Consider the following 17,988-nt stretch of genomic DNA (forward strand, 5'->3'; position numbering starts at 1 on the left):
AGAGGTTTGGGGGGAGCAAGCTGCAGACTGCACTGACCCAAGGTTGGATTGAGACGTCTCCTCTGCGCTAGCCTCCGCTCACCCACGGAGGCGATGTCGACACAGTGCTCGTCACCCGACATGGCATCCGTGCGGTTCCGCTTGATGGTGGCTCTCCTGAGCACTGGCAAGGCAAGAGGAACAGCTGTTGGAGTCTCAGTGGCCCAACTCTGACCATAGCCAGCATGTTGGATCAGGACCTGGTGGTCAGAACTCAGGTCTGGTAACAGGACAAAGAGACCCAGGTGATGCTACTCCAGAGCTGTCCCTTGTGTGGGATCAGACACAGCATCCACACTGTCTCAGGAGTTAGGGGGCCAATCCACCTCCCCTCACCCCTCTCTTGGGCTGCAGACCCCACTGGGGCCTCCCCATCACAGCTGGAGGGTCTGAGCCTCCAGCTCCAGGCAGGCAGAAGGAAGGGCAGGCAGATTTTAAGGGCATTGCTGGTCTTACCATCTAAGGCTGAGGTCCCCGAATTTTTGTTCTCTTCAGCCAGCATGACTTCCTCTACGCAAAACACACAGTTCAGCATCAGGAGACAAGGCACTGTCACACGTCACTGCCTGCTACTTAAGAACTTCCCCCAGCCCAGAGGCTGGCTCTGCAAACTCTTACCAAGTATTGGTTAAGGGCCCAAAAGCAAATTCTAGAGGGTGACAAGTGTCAGCTATCAAACATTGCATCAGAAAAGAGAATTACTTGTGATCAGCCCTTCTCCCTACACTGTCATCAAGCTCATGAAAGAAGTTGAAATCTCTAAGCAGGTCAGGGGCTCAATCAACCCAGCCCAGGGCTAAAACTGACATCTGGTGCTCAGGACTCATTTGAAGACACCCATCTTTTACAAGTCTGAACACTGGATGAAAGTGTAAATCCTCCCTTCCCAGAGCTGAATGCACTGGCCTCATTCCTAGGAGGAGCAAGCAAGGACATGGGCTGTGGCAGTTTGGGAACCAACACCCACGGGCTGTCATGCCTGGTGTCAGGAGGAAGCCTGGAACTTCCACCACCCCCAGCCCAGGTCCAGGAGCCCCAAGGTAGGAACCAGTAAGTTCATCCCCTCCAGATGGCTCCAGGAGGAGATTTAACTGGAAAACCCTTCTCCCTGCTGACTGCACTTCTTTCCCACTGCCCACCACTGCAGGGGACTCCAGCAAATGCCAGGAGAGAGGAAACCATGGCAGAGCACAGCTGACAGCCCTGTTGCTCACAGCCTCCCTGCAGATGCAGTGTGTTTGTGCACAGAATGTGACAATTTCATGCCACAGAGCACGAGGACTCACCGGAGGCTGGTGATGTCCTTGCCTGCAGCCTGGCGGGACCAACCTCACCCATACACTCTACATCACTTTGGGCACCTTGGACACTTCAGAACTCAGGGATTCCTTTGTATCCCCACCACCCCACATGAGCAGCAGTGTGCTGTCCCCCCAGATGTCCTCTGGGCACCGTCCTTTACCCGCTTTGTCTATCCACGCCCGGTAGCCGTTGAGCTCCCGCTCGATCTGCTGCTGCCGCCGCAGCTTCATGAAGGCTCGGCGGTTCTCCACGCGCTCTCTCTCTTTGGCAAACTCCCTGGGGAAGGGCAGAAGGGAGGGCTGAGAGCAGGCCCAAGGGGCAGCAGGATGCCCAGGGGGCTGGGGAGCCACGGCACAGGAAGCAGGGACCAAGGTGGGTGTTGGGGATGTGCATGGGTACCCCCAGCCAAAGCATGGCCAGAGGATGGGTGAAGGATCAGGGAGGAGAAAAGCAGCACTGGGTGGATGTGAGCAAACTCCCTGCTTGGTTGCTCAGTCCTGCATGCTCCAGCTGGGAGCTGGTGCCACTCAGGGAGGATGATCCCAGTGCCACCCAACTCCAGAGCCAGCTCAGCTTCTGTGTGTCCCTTCAGGGAATAAAATCTGGGCACTGTGAGGGAGGAGGCACTGAGGGGATGGAGGAGGGAAGGTCCTGTCTTGCTTTCACCTCCTTCTCTGAATCCTTTTCCTTTCCAGCCTCTCCTTGGAGTATTCTCCCAGGACTTGAGACATGACTATCCTCCTCTGGATGCCAGGGTCTCACAAGAGCTGTCCAGGTGTGATGACCAGCACAGACTCCCTGCACCTACAGAACTCTATCTCATGCCCTCAGCCCCTTCCTGGTCCCAGGATGCTCAGAGGGAAGCATGATTACAGAGAGCAAATGGCACTGTTCTCTCTGTGAGAGGAACATCTCTCTCCCCAGAGACCAGCAGCAATCTCAGGCCTCAGAAAAACAAAAACTATTCCAAAGAACAGAAAGAGCTGCTCTGTCTGCTGCAGAGAGCGTTCAAGTGCATTACCCCAGCTGAGCTATTACACCCTGATGTTGTGTGGGCTTCTGCATGTGTGTGTGTGTGAGTGTGTTTGTGTAGAAGGCCCGGAATGTTCCCTACATCTCTTGTTTAAGATCCCCAGACAATCCAAGTGCTTTTCATTCCACCCCAGGAAGGTGCAGTTTCCTGCCGCTCCGGCATTAAGAGACAAATGACTCCCCCTCCAGCATTGCCTTTCACACTGAAATGAGACTTTCTTCCTGGGGCAGGGAAGCGGGGCGGGGAAACAAAAGGCAAGGGAGAGAAAAAGCAGCCTAAGTGAAGAGAAGGAGGGTGGGAGGAGATGGGGATGAGGACCTCCTCAGCCAAGAGTGAAATGCACTCGTGGTTTTGGGTATGCCATGCCTCCTTGCTCTAGCTGGAGGAAAGGCAGGAGCATTCTGGCTGTGCAATCACCCCTCACCACCCTTTGTTTGCAAATTTGGGATGTCAAGGAATGAGAAAATGCTGTTTGGAGCCAGAGTCAATGGGGAAGTTTCCTGTCCTCTGGTCCTCCCAGCTCTGCCACACGGGCCATGATTCCACGGCAGCCTTGGCAGCACTTTTCCCAGACCCCATAGATACCAAATCCTAGAGTGATTTGGGTTTGAAGGGGCCCTAAAGACCATCACATTCCTTGCCGTGGACAGGGACACCCTCCACTACCCCAGGCTGCTGAGAGTCCCATCCAACCTGGCCTTGAACATTCCAAGGACGGGGAAACCACAACTTTTCTGGGCACCCTGTGCCAGGGCTCCACCACCCTCACAGGCAGAAATTTGTCCCCAATATCTAATCCAACCCTGCTCTCTAGCAGTGGGTAGCCATTCCCCCTTGTCTTATAACTACATGGCTTTGTCCAAAGTCCCTTTCCAGCTCTCTTGAAGCCTCTTTAGGTCCTGGAAGGAGCTCTAAGGTCTCCCCAGAGCTTTCTCCATTCCAGGCTGAACAACCCCAGTGTCACAGACATCTTTATGAAAAATCCTTTCCTTAGGAGTTTTCCTCCTGAGAAGTTGAGAGGCCTCAGGAACAAAATGTAAACAATGGTTATCTGCTGCTGTGGAATGCAACAGGTGCATCTGTGATTTGTCCATGTTGGATGTTTCTAATTAATGGCCAATCACAGTCAGCTGGCTCGGACAGAGAGTCCAACAGAGCCTTTGTTATTCATTCCTTCTGATTCTATTCTTAGCTGGCCTTCTGATGAAATCCTTTCTTCTATTCTTTTAGTATAGTTTTAATGTAATATATATCATAAAATAATAAATCAAGCTTTCTGAAATATGGAGTCAGATCCTTGTCTCTTCCCTCATCTTCAGACCCCTGTGAACACCGTCACACCCCAGCTCTCTCAGCTTGTGTGCAGCTGGGAGAACTTGGGAAGCTCCTCCTGACGTGTATCAGCTGGGAACCTGGCCACTCTCTGCTGCCTCCTGCTTGCCCATCCCTCTGTCCTCCAGCTCCTTGCGCTGCATGGCAAGAGAAACCAGCATCATGTGCCCCCACTGGAAGCCACCCAGAAGGACCAGCTGAGCCTCAGGCCACCTCTTCCTGCAGAGGGGAATGGGGGCATTGGAAAAGGTGCTTATCAAGCAGCACTCTCCCCCTTTTCCTGAGGCAGCCCTTCTCCTCTTGGAGCACTAATTTACAGCAGGCTGGTGCCACACACACTCAGGGACAGGGTTCATGCAGCTGTGGCAGCCTCTCTGAGGGAGCCACTTCCCACTCACTTGATCCCTAATGGAGCTTAATTGCTTTTGTCCATTAGGAGGAAAAGGTGGCAGAAAGGGGAGGGGGGGGGAGAATAAAAAAAAAGTTAATCTCGAGTTAATGAATTATTACATTTCAAGAGACATGTTCCCAAGCAGGGCAGCAGCGGGGGCTGGTGACATCTGAGAGTGGGTAGGCGATGCTGACAGATCAAGGATTGCTCAGAGCCAATTTGCAGCAGCAAACGGGTAGAGATAATACCGTGTGTGAGTGAGAACAGGGCCAGCCATGGTGACTGACAATGCTTGGGAAGGCTCCAAGTCACAGGCAGGCCAGCCTAGCATCGCCCAGAGAGTGGGTGCCGTCTCCCATTGAAGGGTCTGCTCCTGCTCTCTTGGGGTTACATCACCAGGGATGGCCAAATTCTGCCCTGAAAAGAGCCCTGGGTGGTATTTCCCCATAGGGTCCCTGCCAGGGAGCTCAGAGCAGCCCAGCAAATTGCACAGTCTCCACCTCTACTTGTCCACATGGGTCTTATGGCCTCAAATCCTAATGGCTCCAGCTCAAAAACATCCACCCCTGGCAGCCAAGATCTGTGATGCCAACCTTGTGTCACTGCACCCCTCTCTGCCCAGCCAAAGACACACTTTGGCTCTGGAGAGAGCTCTGGAGGTGATTGCTGAAGGCCCTGGTGGGGTTTGGGGGTGAATGTGCCATCTGTCCTCCTGCTCCCAAGGGCACCATTCCCCCACACCCCATTGCCTGTTGGGGTAATGAGAGCACAGATGCCTTGATCCTCCTCTGCCTGCAAATTCTCCTCCACAGCCTTGGCATTTCCGTCTCGTGGCCTGAGAGCATCTCTGCTCCTGGCAGGAGACCCTTGGGCACAGCACCATGCTAAGCCACATCCCTCTCCAGGCCCCCCAGCCACCCTCACACCAGGAGAGAGATGGTTTTAGTCCAACATTATCTGCTCTAAGGACTGGAAAACTCAAGTCTGGTTTTAAGGGGAGAAACACTCATGGAAGCATCCGGCATAAAAATGGGTCCCCTCTTGAAAAAAAACAAAAACAAAACACAAGAAAATAGGAAAAAAAAAACCCAAACAACCAATTACAAGAAAACCAAGAACCAAAAACAAGTTAAGAGAAAAGAGTACCACAGCCACTGCAATCCATTTTTTTCTACATTTTAGACCATCTTTGAGTTCAAAGCAGGCAAGTAGTGCTGATCACATCAATGTTGTGGCCTCCATGCTTTGAAACAACAAACCATCTATCTTCAAAGCCATCAATTCATCATCTCTTACCTCTATTATAAAGATGATTTCCAGCAAAACAGTTATCAAATCGGCCTTAAAACAGCTTGAGGCAGCAGAAAGGACAGGATGGAAATCAGGGAAATTCTGGATTACACACTGAGGGTGAGGCAGCAGCACCACTCTGCTATGAATAAAACCCCAAATATAATGGGATGCATAACAAGAGAGACCATCTGTAAGACATCAGGTAACACCACTGCTCTCCTCAGGTCTTGGCTCATGGCTCCACTTCAGGTCTGAGTATCACAATCTGAGGAAAAACAGCCTCTGAGCCTCCAGGAGGGTGTCAGAGGTGGTTATGGGACAGAAGTGACAACAGACGGTGTGGCAAACACAGCTGAGGCAGTTGCAAATGGGGGGGATCAGATGGTATTTACCCAGGAGGTGTACAGGAACTGAAGTGAGAGTGTTGAACTGATGGAGCAGCCTGTAACCTGAGTTTAAACACACAGTGACAGCAGCACAGGCACTGCAGACTGGGATTATTGCACTGAACCCACGGCAGAGGCAGCAGCAGGGCATCCAAAAGGCACCAAAACCTCTGCAGGGCTTGGGTGCCTGCTTTGAAGGAGACCACAGATTTTTCAGTGAGGGTAATTGCTTGGTTTAAGTTCACTTGAAGTGCCAGAGAAGATTCAAGGCCAGGCTGGGTGGGGCTCTGAGCAACTGGTCTGGTTGAAGATGTCCCTTCTCATGGCAGGGGGTTGGACCATGTCACAGACATCTTTTATGAAAAATCCTTTCCTTAGGATTTTTCCTCCTGAGAAGCTGAGAGGCCTCAGGAACAAAATGTAAACATTGATTATCTGCAACAGGTGCATCTGTGATTGGTCTCATAGAGTTGTTTCTAATTAATGGCCAATCACAGTCAGCTGGCTCGGACAAAGAGTCTGAGCCACAAACCTTTGTTATCATTCTTTTCTATTCTATTCTTAGCTAGCCTTCTGATGAAATCCTTTCTTCTATTCTTTTAGTATAGTTTAAATATAATATATATCATAAATAAATCATGCCTTCTGAAACATGGAGTCAGATCCTCATCTCTTCCCTCATCCTCAGACCCCTGTGAACACGGTCATAGGACCAGATGCCTTTAAAGGTCCCTTCCAAGCCAAACCTTTCTGTGATTCCATAACAAAGCTGTGCCATCTCAATAAAGCCTTGCTCTGAACTTGAAGGAGAAGGGGCACAAAAAGAAAGGCAACCAGCAGCAGCCCATTTCTTGTACTGCCTGTCCATCAGCTCTGATCAGCCCCGTGCAGTGGGGCAGGAGCTCTGTGTCACCAGGGTGTGACAGAGCTGCTAAGCAGAGCACATTTACAGAGCACTGGCACTCACACGAGCTGGGGAGGGGAAAGCTGACAAGTTGTTGGTGACATGGAAGGGTAAAACGGGAAGGAGCTGGGAGATGCCAGCCCTGAAGTGACCCATCACATCACTGTCCCTTTTAAGAAGGGGCAGATGCTGATACCTTCTACCTTGTGGAAAACTTGTGGTTGTCCACCTGGATTTCTCCAAGGCCAAGTGTGCTGATACCAAACTGAGTGTGGAAGTGGAGAGTTCAGAAGGGAGAACAATCCTGCAGGAAAACCTGATCAGGCTGGAAGGGTGGGCTAATGAGAATCTCATGAAGAGAAGCTGTGGCTGCCCCATCCCTGGAAGTATTCAAGGCTGGATGGGGCTTGGAACAACCTGGTCTAGGGAAAGTGTCCTTCTCCATGGCAGGAGAATTGGAATGAGATGATCTTTACTAGGTCCTTTCCAACCCAGGCCATTCTCTGATTCAAATGTAAGGTCTTGGACATGGGAAAACAAAATCCAGGAGGGCAGCACAGGCTGGGATGTACCCAGCTGGGGAGCAGCTCTGTGGAAAGGGACCTGCAGGGCCCAGGGATGAGCTCAGTATGAGTGAGCAGTGTGCTGCTGCAGCAAAGAAAGCCAGCAGGGTTCTGGGCTGCATCAACCACGGCAGAGAAGAGAGCCACAAACATTCTAGCTGTAAACTCAATTTCATCATTTTTCCAAGGATAACACCGCTGAGGTTTGCATTGCTGCCCCACTGCCCAGAGAACTCTGCAATGCTGCACCAAAGGCAGCAATAGCACGCTCAGCCCACGCTGCAAAGAAGCTGCAGAAGGGTGGCAGAGGGTCTGGCAGCCCCAGCAGCAAGGAGCAGAGATGGGAGCTGGAGATTGTGCTTCACTCTTATCAGGCAGGGCTGGCATAAGCAGCACAGCTTCAATGCTTCAAGAGCCCCGGGCTTTGTTCACAATCACTCCCACTGGCTCATGCGGTGCCGGGAAAATGTCACTCCTCCCTTTCCCTCCTATGCTCCAGTTTTTATCCCCTCTGTAAGCAGAGAAGATCTTTATAGTCTCCTTTTGCATGTGACAGCAATCCACAGATGAAAGGTGTGTGGTCAGTGCTGCAGGTGAGATGTAGTACGGAAAGAAAACCCCACTTCAATTTTCAACCTTTCATCACATTAAACTTCCCAGGAGCTTCCAGCACTCCAGTCAACACCTTCTTCACCCAACAGCAGTGCCCAGCACCCCCTTGCCAGGGTGGGGCTGCTCCTGGAGGAACTGGGCATCTCCGAAGCCATCCGCTGGCTCAAATCTCTGGAGCCACGCGATTGCTGCCATCAACCAGGAGGACAGAAATTACCATAATCTGGAACAAACAACTCCCAAAGCAATCTGTAAGCAAGCACTGTCTGCTGAGTGCCTTGTTGAGAGGATCAAAACGGAGCCTTTTTACCCACAGCCCGCAGACCACAGGCAGTCCACGGAGCAGATTTGCAAGGAGGCAGGAATAAGAGCAATTTTGAAGCGGCGGAGACATGCTGGCAAATAATTTGCCAGGAGAAATCAAAGGGGAAAGTCAGAGAGTCATCTTTTTGTTGTGGATTTTTTAATCCTTTTTTTTCCCTTCTCACCCAGCTGGCTGTAAGAGGAGTCATTATTCCCTGTAGCAGCAGAGGATCCAGCACAGCAGCCACGCACGCCTCTTGTCAGGCAGCTTGTTTGCACGGGGCTTGGAGCCCTTGGCAGAAAGGTGGCCCAGCAGAGCACGGCAGAGAGGCATGAATATGGATGCCCACCTGCCTGCTGAATAGAGATGAAGGTCCCCCAGACTCCTCTGCCTGGCCTGTGCCCAAAGACCACGGTGATGACAAGGAGCTTCCCCAGAACCAAGTGAGGAGCATGGGCATAGCTCATGGTGGTGCTGGGGGGCCTGGGAGGGGCATCACTGCCCCCTCCCCATGTGGCACCCACTCCTCCCTTCAAAAGGGGTCTCAGCCACTGAGTTTCCAAGCACAACACAGGTGCAGACATCACACATCTCATCCCAGCCACGCCCTGAGATCCTACAACCATTCCAGGGAAAAGCCAACATGATGCTTCCAGGCTTTCATACTTCCAAATCCATATTTCTTGGGCATTGAAACACAGAGTCATTCAGGTTGGAAAAGCTGAAGATCCTCAAATCCACCATTTTCACCACTAAGAATGTCCCTAAATGTCACATCCACATGTTTTTTGAACACTTCCAAGGATGGTGATCCCACTACCTTCCTGGGCAGCCTGGTCCAATGCCTGACCATTCTTACAGCAAAGAAAATTTTTGTTCATGTCTTGCTGAGAATTTATCATCTTCCCACAAGCTTTCCTGTATTTCCTGCATGCTCACCACTTCTCCTTCCAGGAATCTTTGAGACATTAATCCTCTTCCCAATGTTTTTGGCTTCAAAGCAACACATCCCGCTCAGCCGTGTGGGGTCCAGGTTTTTGTGTGGAGCTGGAAAAAAGAACCCTCTTTCCATTGAAAACGTACACTTGTCCCTCAACACCCTTATTATTAATTGCTACAAAACTTAATTTTATTCATCATTTGTTATGCATCCAAATTGGATGGGGAAAAAAATTCAAATTAACTGAAGTGAAAAGATTTCAGAAGATGGTGCAGAAGGCTCCTGAAGGAACTGAAGAAAACTCTCCGGAGACTGCGAACGCAGTGCTAACCCAACCTGAAAGAAAGATCTTAAGACAAAGAAATCTTGCCAATTTGATCCTTTAATTATAACATTAGTCGTTTCTTTCAAAGGCTCAGTGTAAGAGCTGGGGGTGGGGGGCAGAAAAGACTTAAAGGGAGAAAAGACTTAACATCACCAGGATGAGTGGAAGCAATTAGGAGGATTTAAATTACTCTCTTGTTTGGTACAAGGCAGATGGATTTCATTTTTCTTGCCATTGTGCTCGACTTCTTGCTCTGCTGTTAGCTTCCAGAGGTCTCCTTGGCTGGCCTGAGAGCCAGGCAGCATCTCTTTCCACTCTGACACCCTGGAAAGGGGCTGGATGCGCAAGATTTGGATGTGGGGACAGTTTCCCAGCTCTCAGCAGAAGGATGGTGTTGCAATGAATGGAGGAGGGTGATTGCAAACCAAATTTTTTCTGCAGAGGCTGTGGAAAGGGAGGTGGGAAACAGTCAAAATGCAGCCTGTTCTGTACTGAAGCTCTGTATGAGTCCTCAGGCTGTGACCACTCCTGGGGTAGCACTGCTGCCACTGGCACATGACACCAGCAGCAGGACAGGGCAGTGTCTATCATCAGGTCTCTGCTGCTCCAGAGGCAGAGCCCAAACAAACACCTTCAAATTGTTTTATGTGAGAAACAGCTGAGGAAAAAAAAAAAAACAACCCCAAAACTGAACAATTTCACAAAAAACGGGAGAGCAGGTCTTTGCAAATCTCCAGCACAGGCAATTCTTCTGGCCACAAGGCAGCTTCAGGTAGAAAATGGCATTTCAGTGGATGCTCCATCCTCACTGGCTCCCACTGACTCTCCTCTGGCAGGATTATCTCAGCAGCTCGTGCAGCTTTAAAAGCTGAGCAGTCACATCTCCCTGGGCTCTGTACCTGCTCCGAAAGAGGAATGGGGCCAACTTTTTTATCTTTTCCTGCTTCCAGTCAGAATTAATTGATCCATAATTGCACCCATAGAGGGGGGAAGTTAATAGACATGGCAATAAATGCCAAAGCCACAACAGAACTGGCTCTCCAAGACCCTGCCTGGAGGAGCTCCATCCTCCCTTAACAGAGTCTGCATGCGACTCCAGTGCGTGTGTGCCTGTTCGTATTTAGGGAGAAAAACTGAGGAGCCTGCCTGTGATGAAAATCATTTCTTTTCCTCTCCCACATACTTTGTGCTCAAGGAGCAGATGGATCCAGGCTGTTTACATCACAGAGGTCATGCCTCAGCCTAACAGTTGGGGAACTGACTGTTGGGGGAGATGCTCATCGGCACTAGGAGGCTGCTAAATCTGGGCTCCAGCAAACTTCTGCTGGTGGCAAGTGAAACACACAAATGTCCTCCTGCAGCCTCTCCTCCTTGGGGGCCCACCCTGGCTGCTGGGCTGTTTCCCCAGAGGGAGCCTCTGCTGAGATGAGGCGAGGGCAGAGCAGCTCAGCAGCAGCTCCTGAGGAGAACCTTGAGGAGAATGCTGGAAATCCCGAGTGGACCTTGTTATCCAGTGATGCAGATGGTGCAGTTTGCAAGCTACGTGTGGGGCCAGCTTTCTGCAAGGAGGCTCCCAGAGGCCAAGATTTCAGCTGAGCACGGCCTGGCTTCCCCAGAAGCACTGATGTAACTGCCAGGGAAATAATTCCTTAGATGGAGGTGTTTCTGTGGAGCTCATTCCCAAAGTGACCAGCTCTTCTCAGTTCAGCACAGCCACACATGGGGGTATCTGGCCAGGCCCTGCCCGTTCATCCAGCTGAGAGCTGGGCAATGGGAAGGTCACACCTCCCATCCCCCAGCAGAGCCAAGAACTCTCTTCCAGCATGAGAGGATTGTGGTGAGTGCTAAAAACAAGAGGAGTTCAGGAAACACAGCAAGGAGTGAGGCCCTTCCTGCTGCACTCAGCATTTGTGTGCACAAGCACCTGCTCCTGCCCTGAGGTCCTGCTCCTCCAGGGCTCCAGCAGCACCTTTGGATGATTCACCCAGCCAAGATGCTGCATCCACTGAGCCACAGAGGATGTGGCCGTGCCCAGGCAGGGGGACACTGACAGTGGCCTTACCATGGAGTGGCAGAGCCCAGCTGGCACCTGAGCCCACCAGGGAGATGAGCAGTCCTGCTTTACCCTGGATATCTGCCACGCCACAAGAGCATCTCTGCTGCCAATTAGGCCACCCACTCACTTGCATCTTTCCCCAGTACAAACCCTACTAGCAATAAACAAACAGTGGAAATGCCAGCCGGTGCCTGGGAAGAGTCCTGGATAGCTGCATCCAACCCAGCAGGCATGGGAACGCTGCTTTGGGCAGGGAAACTCCCAGCTGGGCCAGGGCATGGCCAGGCATCCCACCAGCCCCACTGTGGTCCTCTGGCCAGCGTCTGGTTTGTGTCCCCAAGCTGCTTTCAGCATCACCCCAGCACCAAAAGCCTCGGTGTCCACACAACACACTGCACTGACATTCTCTAACATTGTAATAACGTGGTTCTCATCTTCCTAACTTCTCTTTTCCAGGCTTTTGTAGGAAAGCTCCTGCTTGACCTGAGACCCCGCTGGACTGTGCCCAAATGCCCAAGCTGGATGTGGCATAAGAAGCACAAATTCCACCCAAGGCTGCTTGGATATCTTCATCCCCCATAAGAATTGCCTCTCCGCAAGGCAAAGTGAAGCCCCTGGACCCAGCCAGACCCCAGAATGGGAGGTGGGAAAGTACAGCCTAATAACAGACCCCAGCCTGCCACTCTAGAAATTCCTGAAACCACCATCATCACACTGGGACTTCCAGGGACACTCAGGAAAGTGATTGAGATGACCAAGACCATTCTCCACCCTGACCCTTGCAGCTGAGGGCTTTCCATCTGGCCAAACCAGCACTACAATGACTTCTGCATTTTGCCATGATGCATAACTAGCTAAGAAATGACCTGCTTCAGTCAGAACAGAGGAGCCCACACCTTCCCCCAGTGCAGGAGAGGGCACAATCACTGTTCACCAACCCCTGCCAGCAGCTGAGGATGTGCTGGTGCAACCACAGTTCATTGTCATGGAGACAAGAAGAGGTTTTGTCTCCAAACCCAGCTTAAAGGCTTGGATTAAAACTCCCTTTCCCTTGGGAAGTGCAGGACAGGGACAGTTGCTTTGTCCCTACTTCCTTATATCCTTATATCCTTATATCCTTATATCCTTATATCCTTATATCCTTATATCCTTATATCCTTATATCCTTATATCCTTATATCCTTATATCCTTATCTTGTGGGCTTATCCACGTGCACCCCAAGCATCCCTGTCTTCACCAGCTTGCAGCCCACCAGTTCAGGGCACATCCTCCTGGTGCTCTGTATCACTCCCCAAACCCATCCCAACCCATCACCAACAGCCTGGAGCCAAACACATTTTCACAAAACCCCCATATCTCTCCCCTCTCGCAGGTCCCAAGCAGCCAGAAGATCCCCAGTGACCATTTCTCACAAGGAACCAAAAGCAGAAGATCTTCAGCCAGGTGAAATTACAGTAAAAATAAATATCTCCAAGGCTGTCCCTTTCCCAGCTTCCCAGGTTGAGGAAGAACCAAGCACAGGCAGGGAGCAATGCCCTGCTGTGGGGCAGTGGGTTTGAAGGGGATGGAGGGATGTGTGACAGGCACAGCCCAGAGAGAATGACCACTCTGCTTACCCTGACAGCACTCCCAGGACAAGGTTGAGGACAAAGAAGGATCCAATGATGATGAGGGGGATGAAGTACAGCCAGTTCCAGGTGGCTCCTAAGGCATCATTGGTCTGGAGGAGACAAAAAAAAAACAAGTGTGAGATCACCTCCAACACCATCATCGGGGCAGAGGGAGGGTGTGGTAACTCCAGTGCTCCAGGCTGACCACACCAAGCTCCTCAGGGTGACCTGGCCATGCCTGCCAAGCCATGCTGGGCACTCTTCTCCACAATAAGAGCCCTGGCACCCCTCAGCACCCTGCCCCAGCCCTCATTAGGCAGGACTGCCCTCCTCCACCCCCTCCAACCATCCTGCAGAGACTGTAAGAGATGGGTTTAGCTGGAGGTGCAGGATCCTGCAGCCCAAAACTGGGGTGCTGAGGGCAAGGGCTCACCTCATGTTTTCCCCAGCATTTTGGTTCAGGGCTCCTATGCACATCCACCAGGATAAGGCAAAGCAGCCCCACAGCAGCACAGATTGATAGGGTGCCTTAAGGTGGCATCTAAAGAAGAGGTTTGTCCCTTCGTGCATGGTGGGAAACCTCTAAACAGGCATTTTGCTGCTGGCATCATCACTAACACCTTGCAGACACCCTCCCACCAAAGCCACGGAGCTGAGACCAGACGGGAGCTGTGAGCTCAGGGCACAGTCCGACAGCTGCAGAGGCTCCTGCTGAGCCCTGCTCAGTCCCTCCAGACATGAATTCACCAGGGGTTTTAATAAAGCAGTGCCTCTGTGTCCCTCCCAGGCCCCATTTGTCCTCTGGTGTCAGGCTCGGTGCGCATGACGCTGGGCTGAGGGTGATGCGGCAGAACGTGACTGTCTGGGGGAGGTGATATCAATCTTCTTGCAATGAAAGACTCTTTCTCTTTTCTCTCTCTCTTCCCCCCTCTCCCTGTGCTAATTAAGCCCTCATCTTCATCTGAGTCATTGGCACCACATCTCCTGCTCGGCCAGTGCAGGAGCTGAGTGAGGAAGGCTCTGCGGCGGGAGGAGCGTGGCTCCGAGGAGCAAAGAAAGTGAGGGCTGGAGCCTTCCTCCCTGAAGTGGGGACTTCAGCTGGGTGTCCCCATCACCCTGACACCCAAGGCAGGCAGGGTGACACCAGCACAGCCCAGCACAGGCACTGACCACAGCACTGGGATGTGGGCAGCGATCTCAGCGACAAGGCACACAGCATCTGTAAGGGCTCTGAAAGCAGCTGGAAGGACTCACTGCCCTCCCGCTTTGCCCCTAAGGAAACCACACATATCCTCTCAAGATCCTGCTCTTTAAAGAGCCCCATTTCACCTCCAGCCCCTTCCTTTAGGGCCATGGGAGAAGCAGGCAGAGGGAGGAAGGAATGATGTACGGGAATTCCTGACAGCCAATATTCACCACAGCTCTCCGGAGACATCCAGGGCACTCTGCTCTGCCCTGGCAGCACCATCTCCCATGGCATCAGCCTTCAAGGCATCCTGCAGCCCTCAGCCCAAGCTTGGCAGGCCTTCAGCTCCCTGCCAAGATGCCACTGGGTACCTGCCACTCATGTCAGGATTGCTTGCCTCTGAACCTGGCTCCTGCCCAAAACACACAGGCTTTCCCCGAGGTCTCTGTCACAGGGAATACAAAACACAGGAGCTCCTTTCCTACAGAAGAACAAGACATCTTCCCCCAGAGCTGGGCTATCACCATTCCCTCTTTAGCCATCCCAGCAGGAGAGAGAGGGGGAAATAGGAAGTTTTCCCAGGGTTATCAGTGCCCAGATCTCTTCCCTGTCCATTTTTCAGGCACAGCAAAACTGGTGGCACTGGGGACGTGCAGCAGGGACAGCTGAGGCAGGGGTCTGGCAGGATTCTGGTGGTGTACGCTGACTGTGATCCCAACCTCTGTGCATTTGAGTGCCTGGCTGCCCTGGGGGTGGAGGAAAAGGGGGTTGGAGAGATTTTTAAGGGGATTTGGGAGGTCACAGCACCACTTGCACCCAGCAGCTGCAGGAGGGGCACTTCTAGGGCAGAGGAGGAGATGGGGAGCTGTGGCCATACTCAAGGACACAGCAGTGGCCACAGTGAGCTCAGGGATGGTCCCAACCACCCAGGCTGCCACCAGCAGCCCCAGGAACAGCATTGCCACCAGCAGCCACATGGGTCCCCCTGGCTGGTGCCAGCTTTACAACATGAAATCTCCCAGGGGACATCCCAATGCTCTCTACAAATCCAGGAACTGGTAATGCCCAGTCTGGATATAGAGGCTCCACACCATCATCTGGTACTTGCTCAGCCATTCAGGCTGCCAAAAACTCACTATCCCCACTGGAAGCCTCCTCAAGCAGATGCTCCAATGGCTGCTGCAATTTCCAGCCTAAATTTATTTGTGGTCATTTTCGACACCGCACCGTTCTTTTGCCAGCCCTGGCCTTTGGCTGAAATAGCTCTTTTTCTTCCTCTTTCCACCCTGATCTATTTCTAGACAGCAATCACAGCCATCTCCAGCCTCTGCTTTCCTGGCCAAAGCAAGGTTCTTCCAGTTCTCTCTTGCCCAACTTTTATCCAGCAGCCCCTTCCCTGCTCCAGCCCGGGCTCAGTTCATCCTTCCTGGACACAGGAGTGATCAATTTGGGCAGTCACACTCCATCCCTGCATGATGCCACGGAGAATTCACCACCTCCCCTGCATCCCACCACCCTCCCTCCTCCTTTGTGCCACCCCTGCCCTGCAGCCACCTTGTGGCCACCCCGATATCACCCTCTCCTCCTCCACACCACTGCTTCCCAGCCAACAACACCTGAGCTCCAAGGAGAGACCTTTACTGCTTTGGATTTCCATTTCTCACAGCATCCAACATCCCAAAGGCCTCCCAGCCCAGGGTGGCAGCCTCTGTCCCTCCAGCTCTGGGAAGCCAGTGGATGCTGGGGGCAGAAAAGCCCAGGACACATCCCTAAGGACTCCATGAGTTGATGACATCCTCTCTTGTCCCCTCAACACCATCCCAGCACTGCTCACTTCCCTGCCAGCCTCACAGAGCCCCTCATGGGGTGGCGTGTCTTCTTCAGACTCAGATTTTATTAGTTCTTATCTCTGTTAAAGTCTCACAAACTGTGACTTCTACAGCATTTCACTCTAACAATCTAAAAATGGAGCCCAGTCTCTCTCTCTACAAGGCTTTTTAAGGATAAACTGTCCAATTAAGAAGTGACACCTGAATTATTTTTACTTTTAACCCCATAACCAACCACCTGTGGCCTGCAATGCAGACTTTTTTATCCAATTACACCCAAATACCACCCAAACCCTTGGAGAAGAAGGTATTTTATCCAAAACCATCCAAACCCATGGAGAAGAGTGTGTTTTGTTCAATACCACCCAAACCCATGGAGAAGAAGGCATTTTATCCAATACCACCCAAACCCTTGGAGAAGAAGGTATTTTATCCAAAACCACCCAAATCCACAGAGAAGAAGGTACTTTACCCAAATACCACCCAAACCCTTGGAGAAGGTATTTTATCCAAAACCACCCAAACCCATGGAGAAGAAGGTATTTTATCCAAAACCACCCCAACCCATGGAGTAGAAGATATTTTATCCAAAACACCCAAACCCATGGAGAAGAAGGTGAGAAGAAGGACCAGCCTCCTTCCTAAATCCTCCATGTTGCTTTATATATATTACTATATTCTAAAACCTTAAACTCTAGGTTTTCCACCATGTGATATTACACACTTCTATTTAAGCTACTTCTCATTATGCACCCCACCACCCCTCAAACTCTTCTGTGGCCACCAGACCAAGATCCACCATGCTCACATCCATAATCCCAGTTCTATCATTCCATTTTGGAAGCCTTCTCCACAGCCTCAGGTCAATGCAGTGTTCTCTTGGGGGTCAGTGCCTGTCAGCACAGAAAATCTAAAATTCCCAGCAGCCAGGGTTCCAACATATCCCCTTTTCCTCTCCCCCCTCTCCCATTTCTCCCACAGCCATCCCTTTACTACAAGGAGCAGCCCTGGGACGTCTCCAGGCCTGAGATGCCAGGTTAGCCTGGCGTGACCTACCTTTGACAAACCCATGATTCACTTTCCTCCCTTGCCTCCCAAACCTGTTCTGAAATGGCATGAGATCGAGGTCATCCTCACAGTCCTATTCCTGCCTGCCTTACTTTTCCTCCCCTCCTCCCCCCAGATTTTAAATATAGGCACCGCATTCGCTATTCTCCAGTCAGATGGTGCCTCCCCCAACTCGATGGAGCTGTTAAAAATACTTGTTACCAGACCTGCCATTTCATGTGCCAGCTCCCTCTGAGCTCAGGGGGGAAGCCATCCCAAGCAGCCAGGCTGGTGGGCACAGTGGTCTCAGTGCTGGGCTTCCATGGTTCCTACGTTGGCCATGCCCTCATTGCTGGTATCGCTCCTTTTGCTGCTTTGTGTTGACCAAAAGTAGGGTTGAAATGTCCATCCGTGCCCAAATCTCTCCAGAAGTCATTTCACTGGGCCTTGCTTCCACCTGCAGAGGTGGGGAACTGCTCACTGCTCCTCCAGGAGCTCTGTGTCAACACAATTTTGCCACAGCCCTCATTGCACTTCCCAGCTTTTTTGGCACCAAGATGTCATTGTCTTGATGGAGCAGCCTCTTTTCCCACTCCTCATGGAGTCCTTGGGGATGTGTCCTGGGCTTTCCTGCCCCCAGCATCCACTGGAGCATCATTTGTCCTTGATATCCCTCTGTACTTCATCATCTTGGTCCACTGTGCTTTCCTATAGGTTTTTTTTTCCCCTTTGTTGAAGGTATCAGGAGATTGTTGTTTGCAGAATTCAGGGTAGCCATGGGAATTTTAATCCCTAAATTACACCAACTCCTTTAATGAAGAAATTCCAGGTTCCT

General features: G+C 51.5%; 1 protein-coding gene across 1 annotated transcript in view; it reads right to left on the bottom strand.

The window, feature by feature from the left end:
* The window catches only part of CACNA1E (calcium voltage-gated channel subunit alpha1 E), a 102,994-nt gene that overhangs the window by 50,656 nt on the left and 34,350 nt on the right, over positions 1-17,988 (bottom strand). The window contains exons 7-10 of the mRNA XM_058808582.1: positions 13,098-13,201; positions 1,502-1,617; positions 496-549; positions 38-163 (exon numbers count right to left, since the gene is read on the bottom strand). Coding sequence (XP_058664565.1) covers positions 38-163; positions 496-549; positions 1,502-1,617; positions 13,098-13,201 — 400 coding nt within the window. The remainder of the gene's footprint in view (positions 1-37; positions 164-495; positions 550-1,501; positions 1,618-13,097; positions 13,202-17,988) is intronic.

Source organism: Ammospiza caudacuta, chromosome 7, assembly GCF_027887145.1.
Source record: "Ammospiza caudacuta isolate bAmmCau1 chromosome 7, bAmmCau1.pri, whole genome shotgun sequence".
Taxonomy (NCBI): domain Eukaryota; kingdom Metazoa; phylum Chordata; class Aves; order Passeriformes; family Passerellidae; genus Ammospiza; species Ammospiza caudacuta.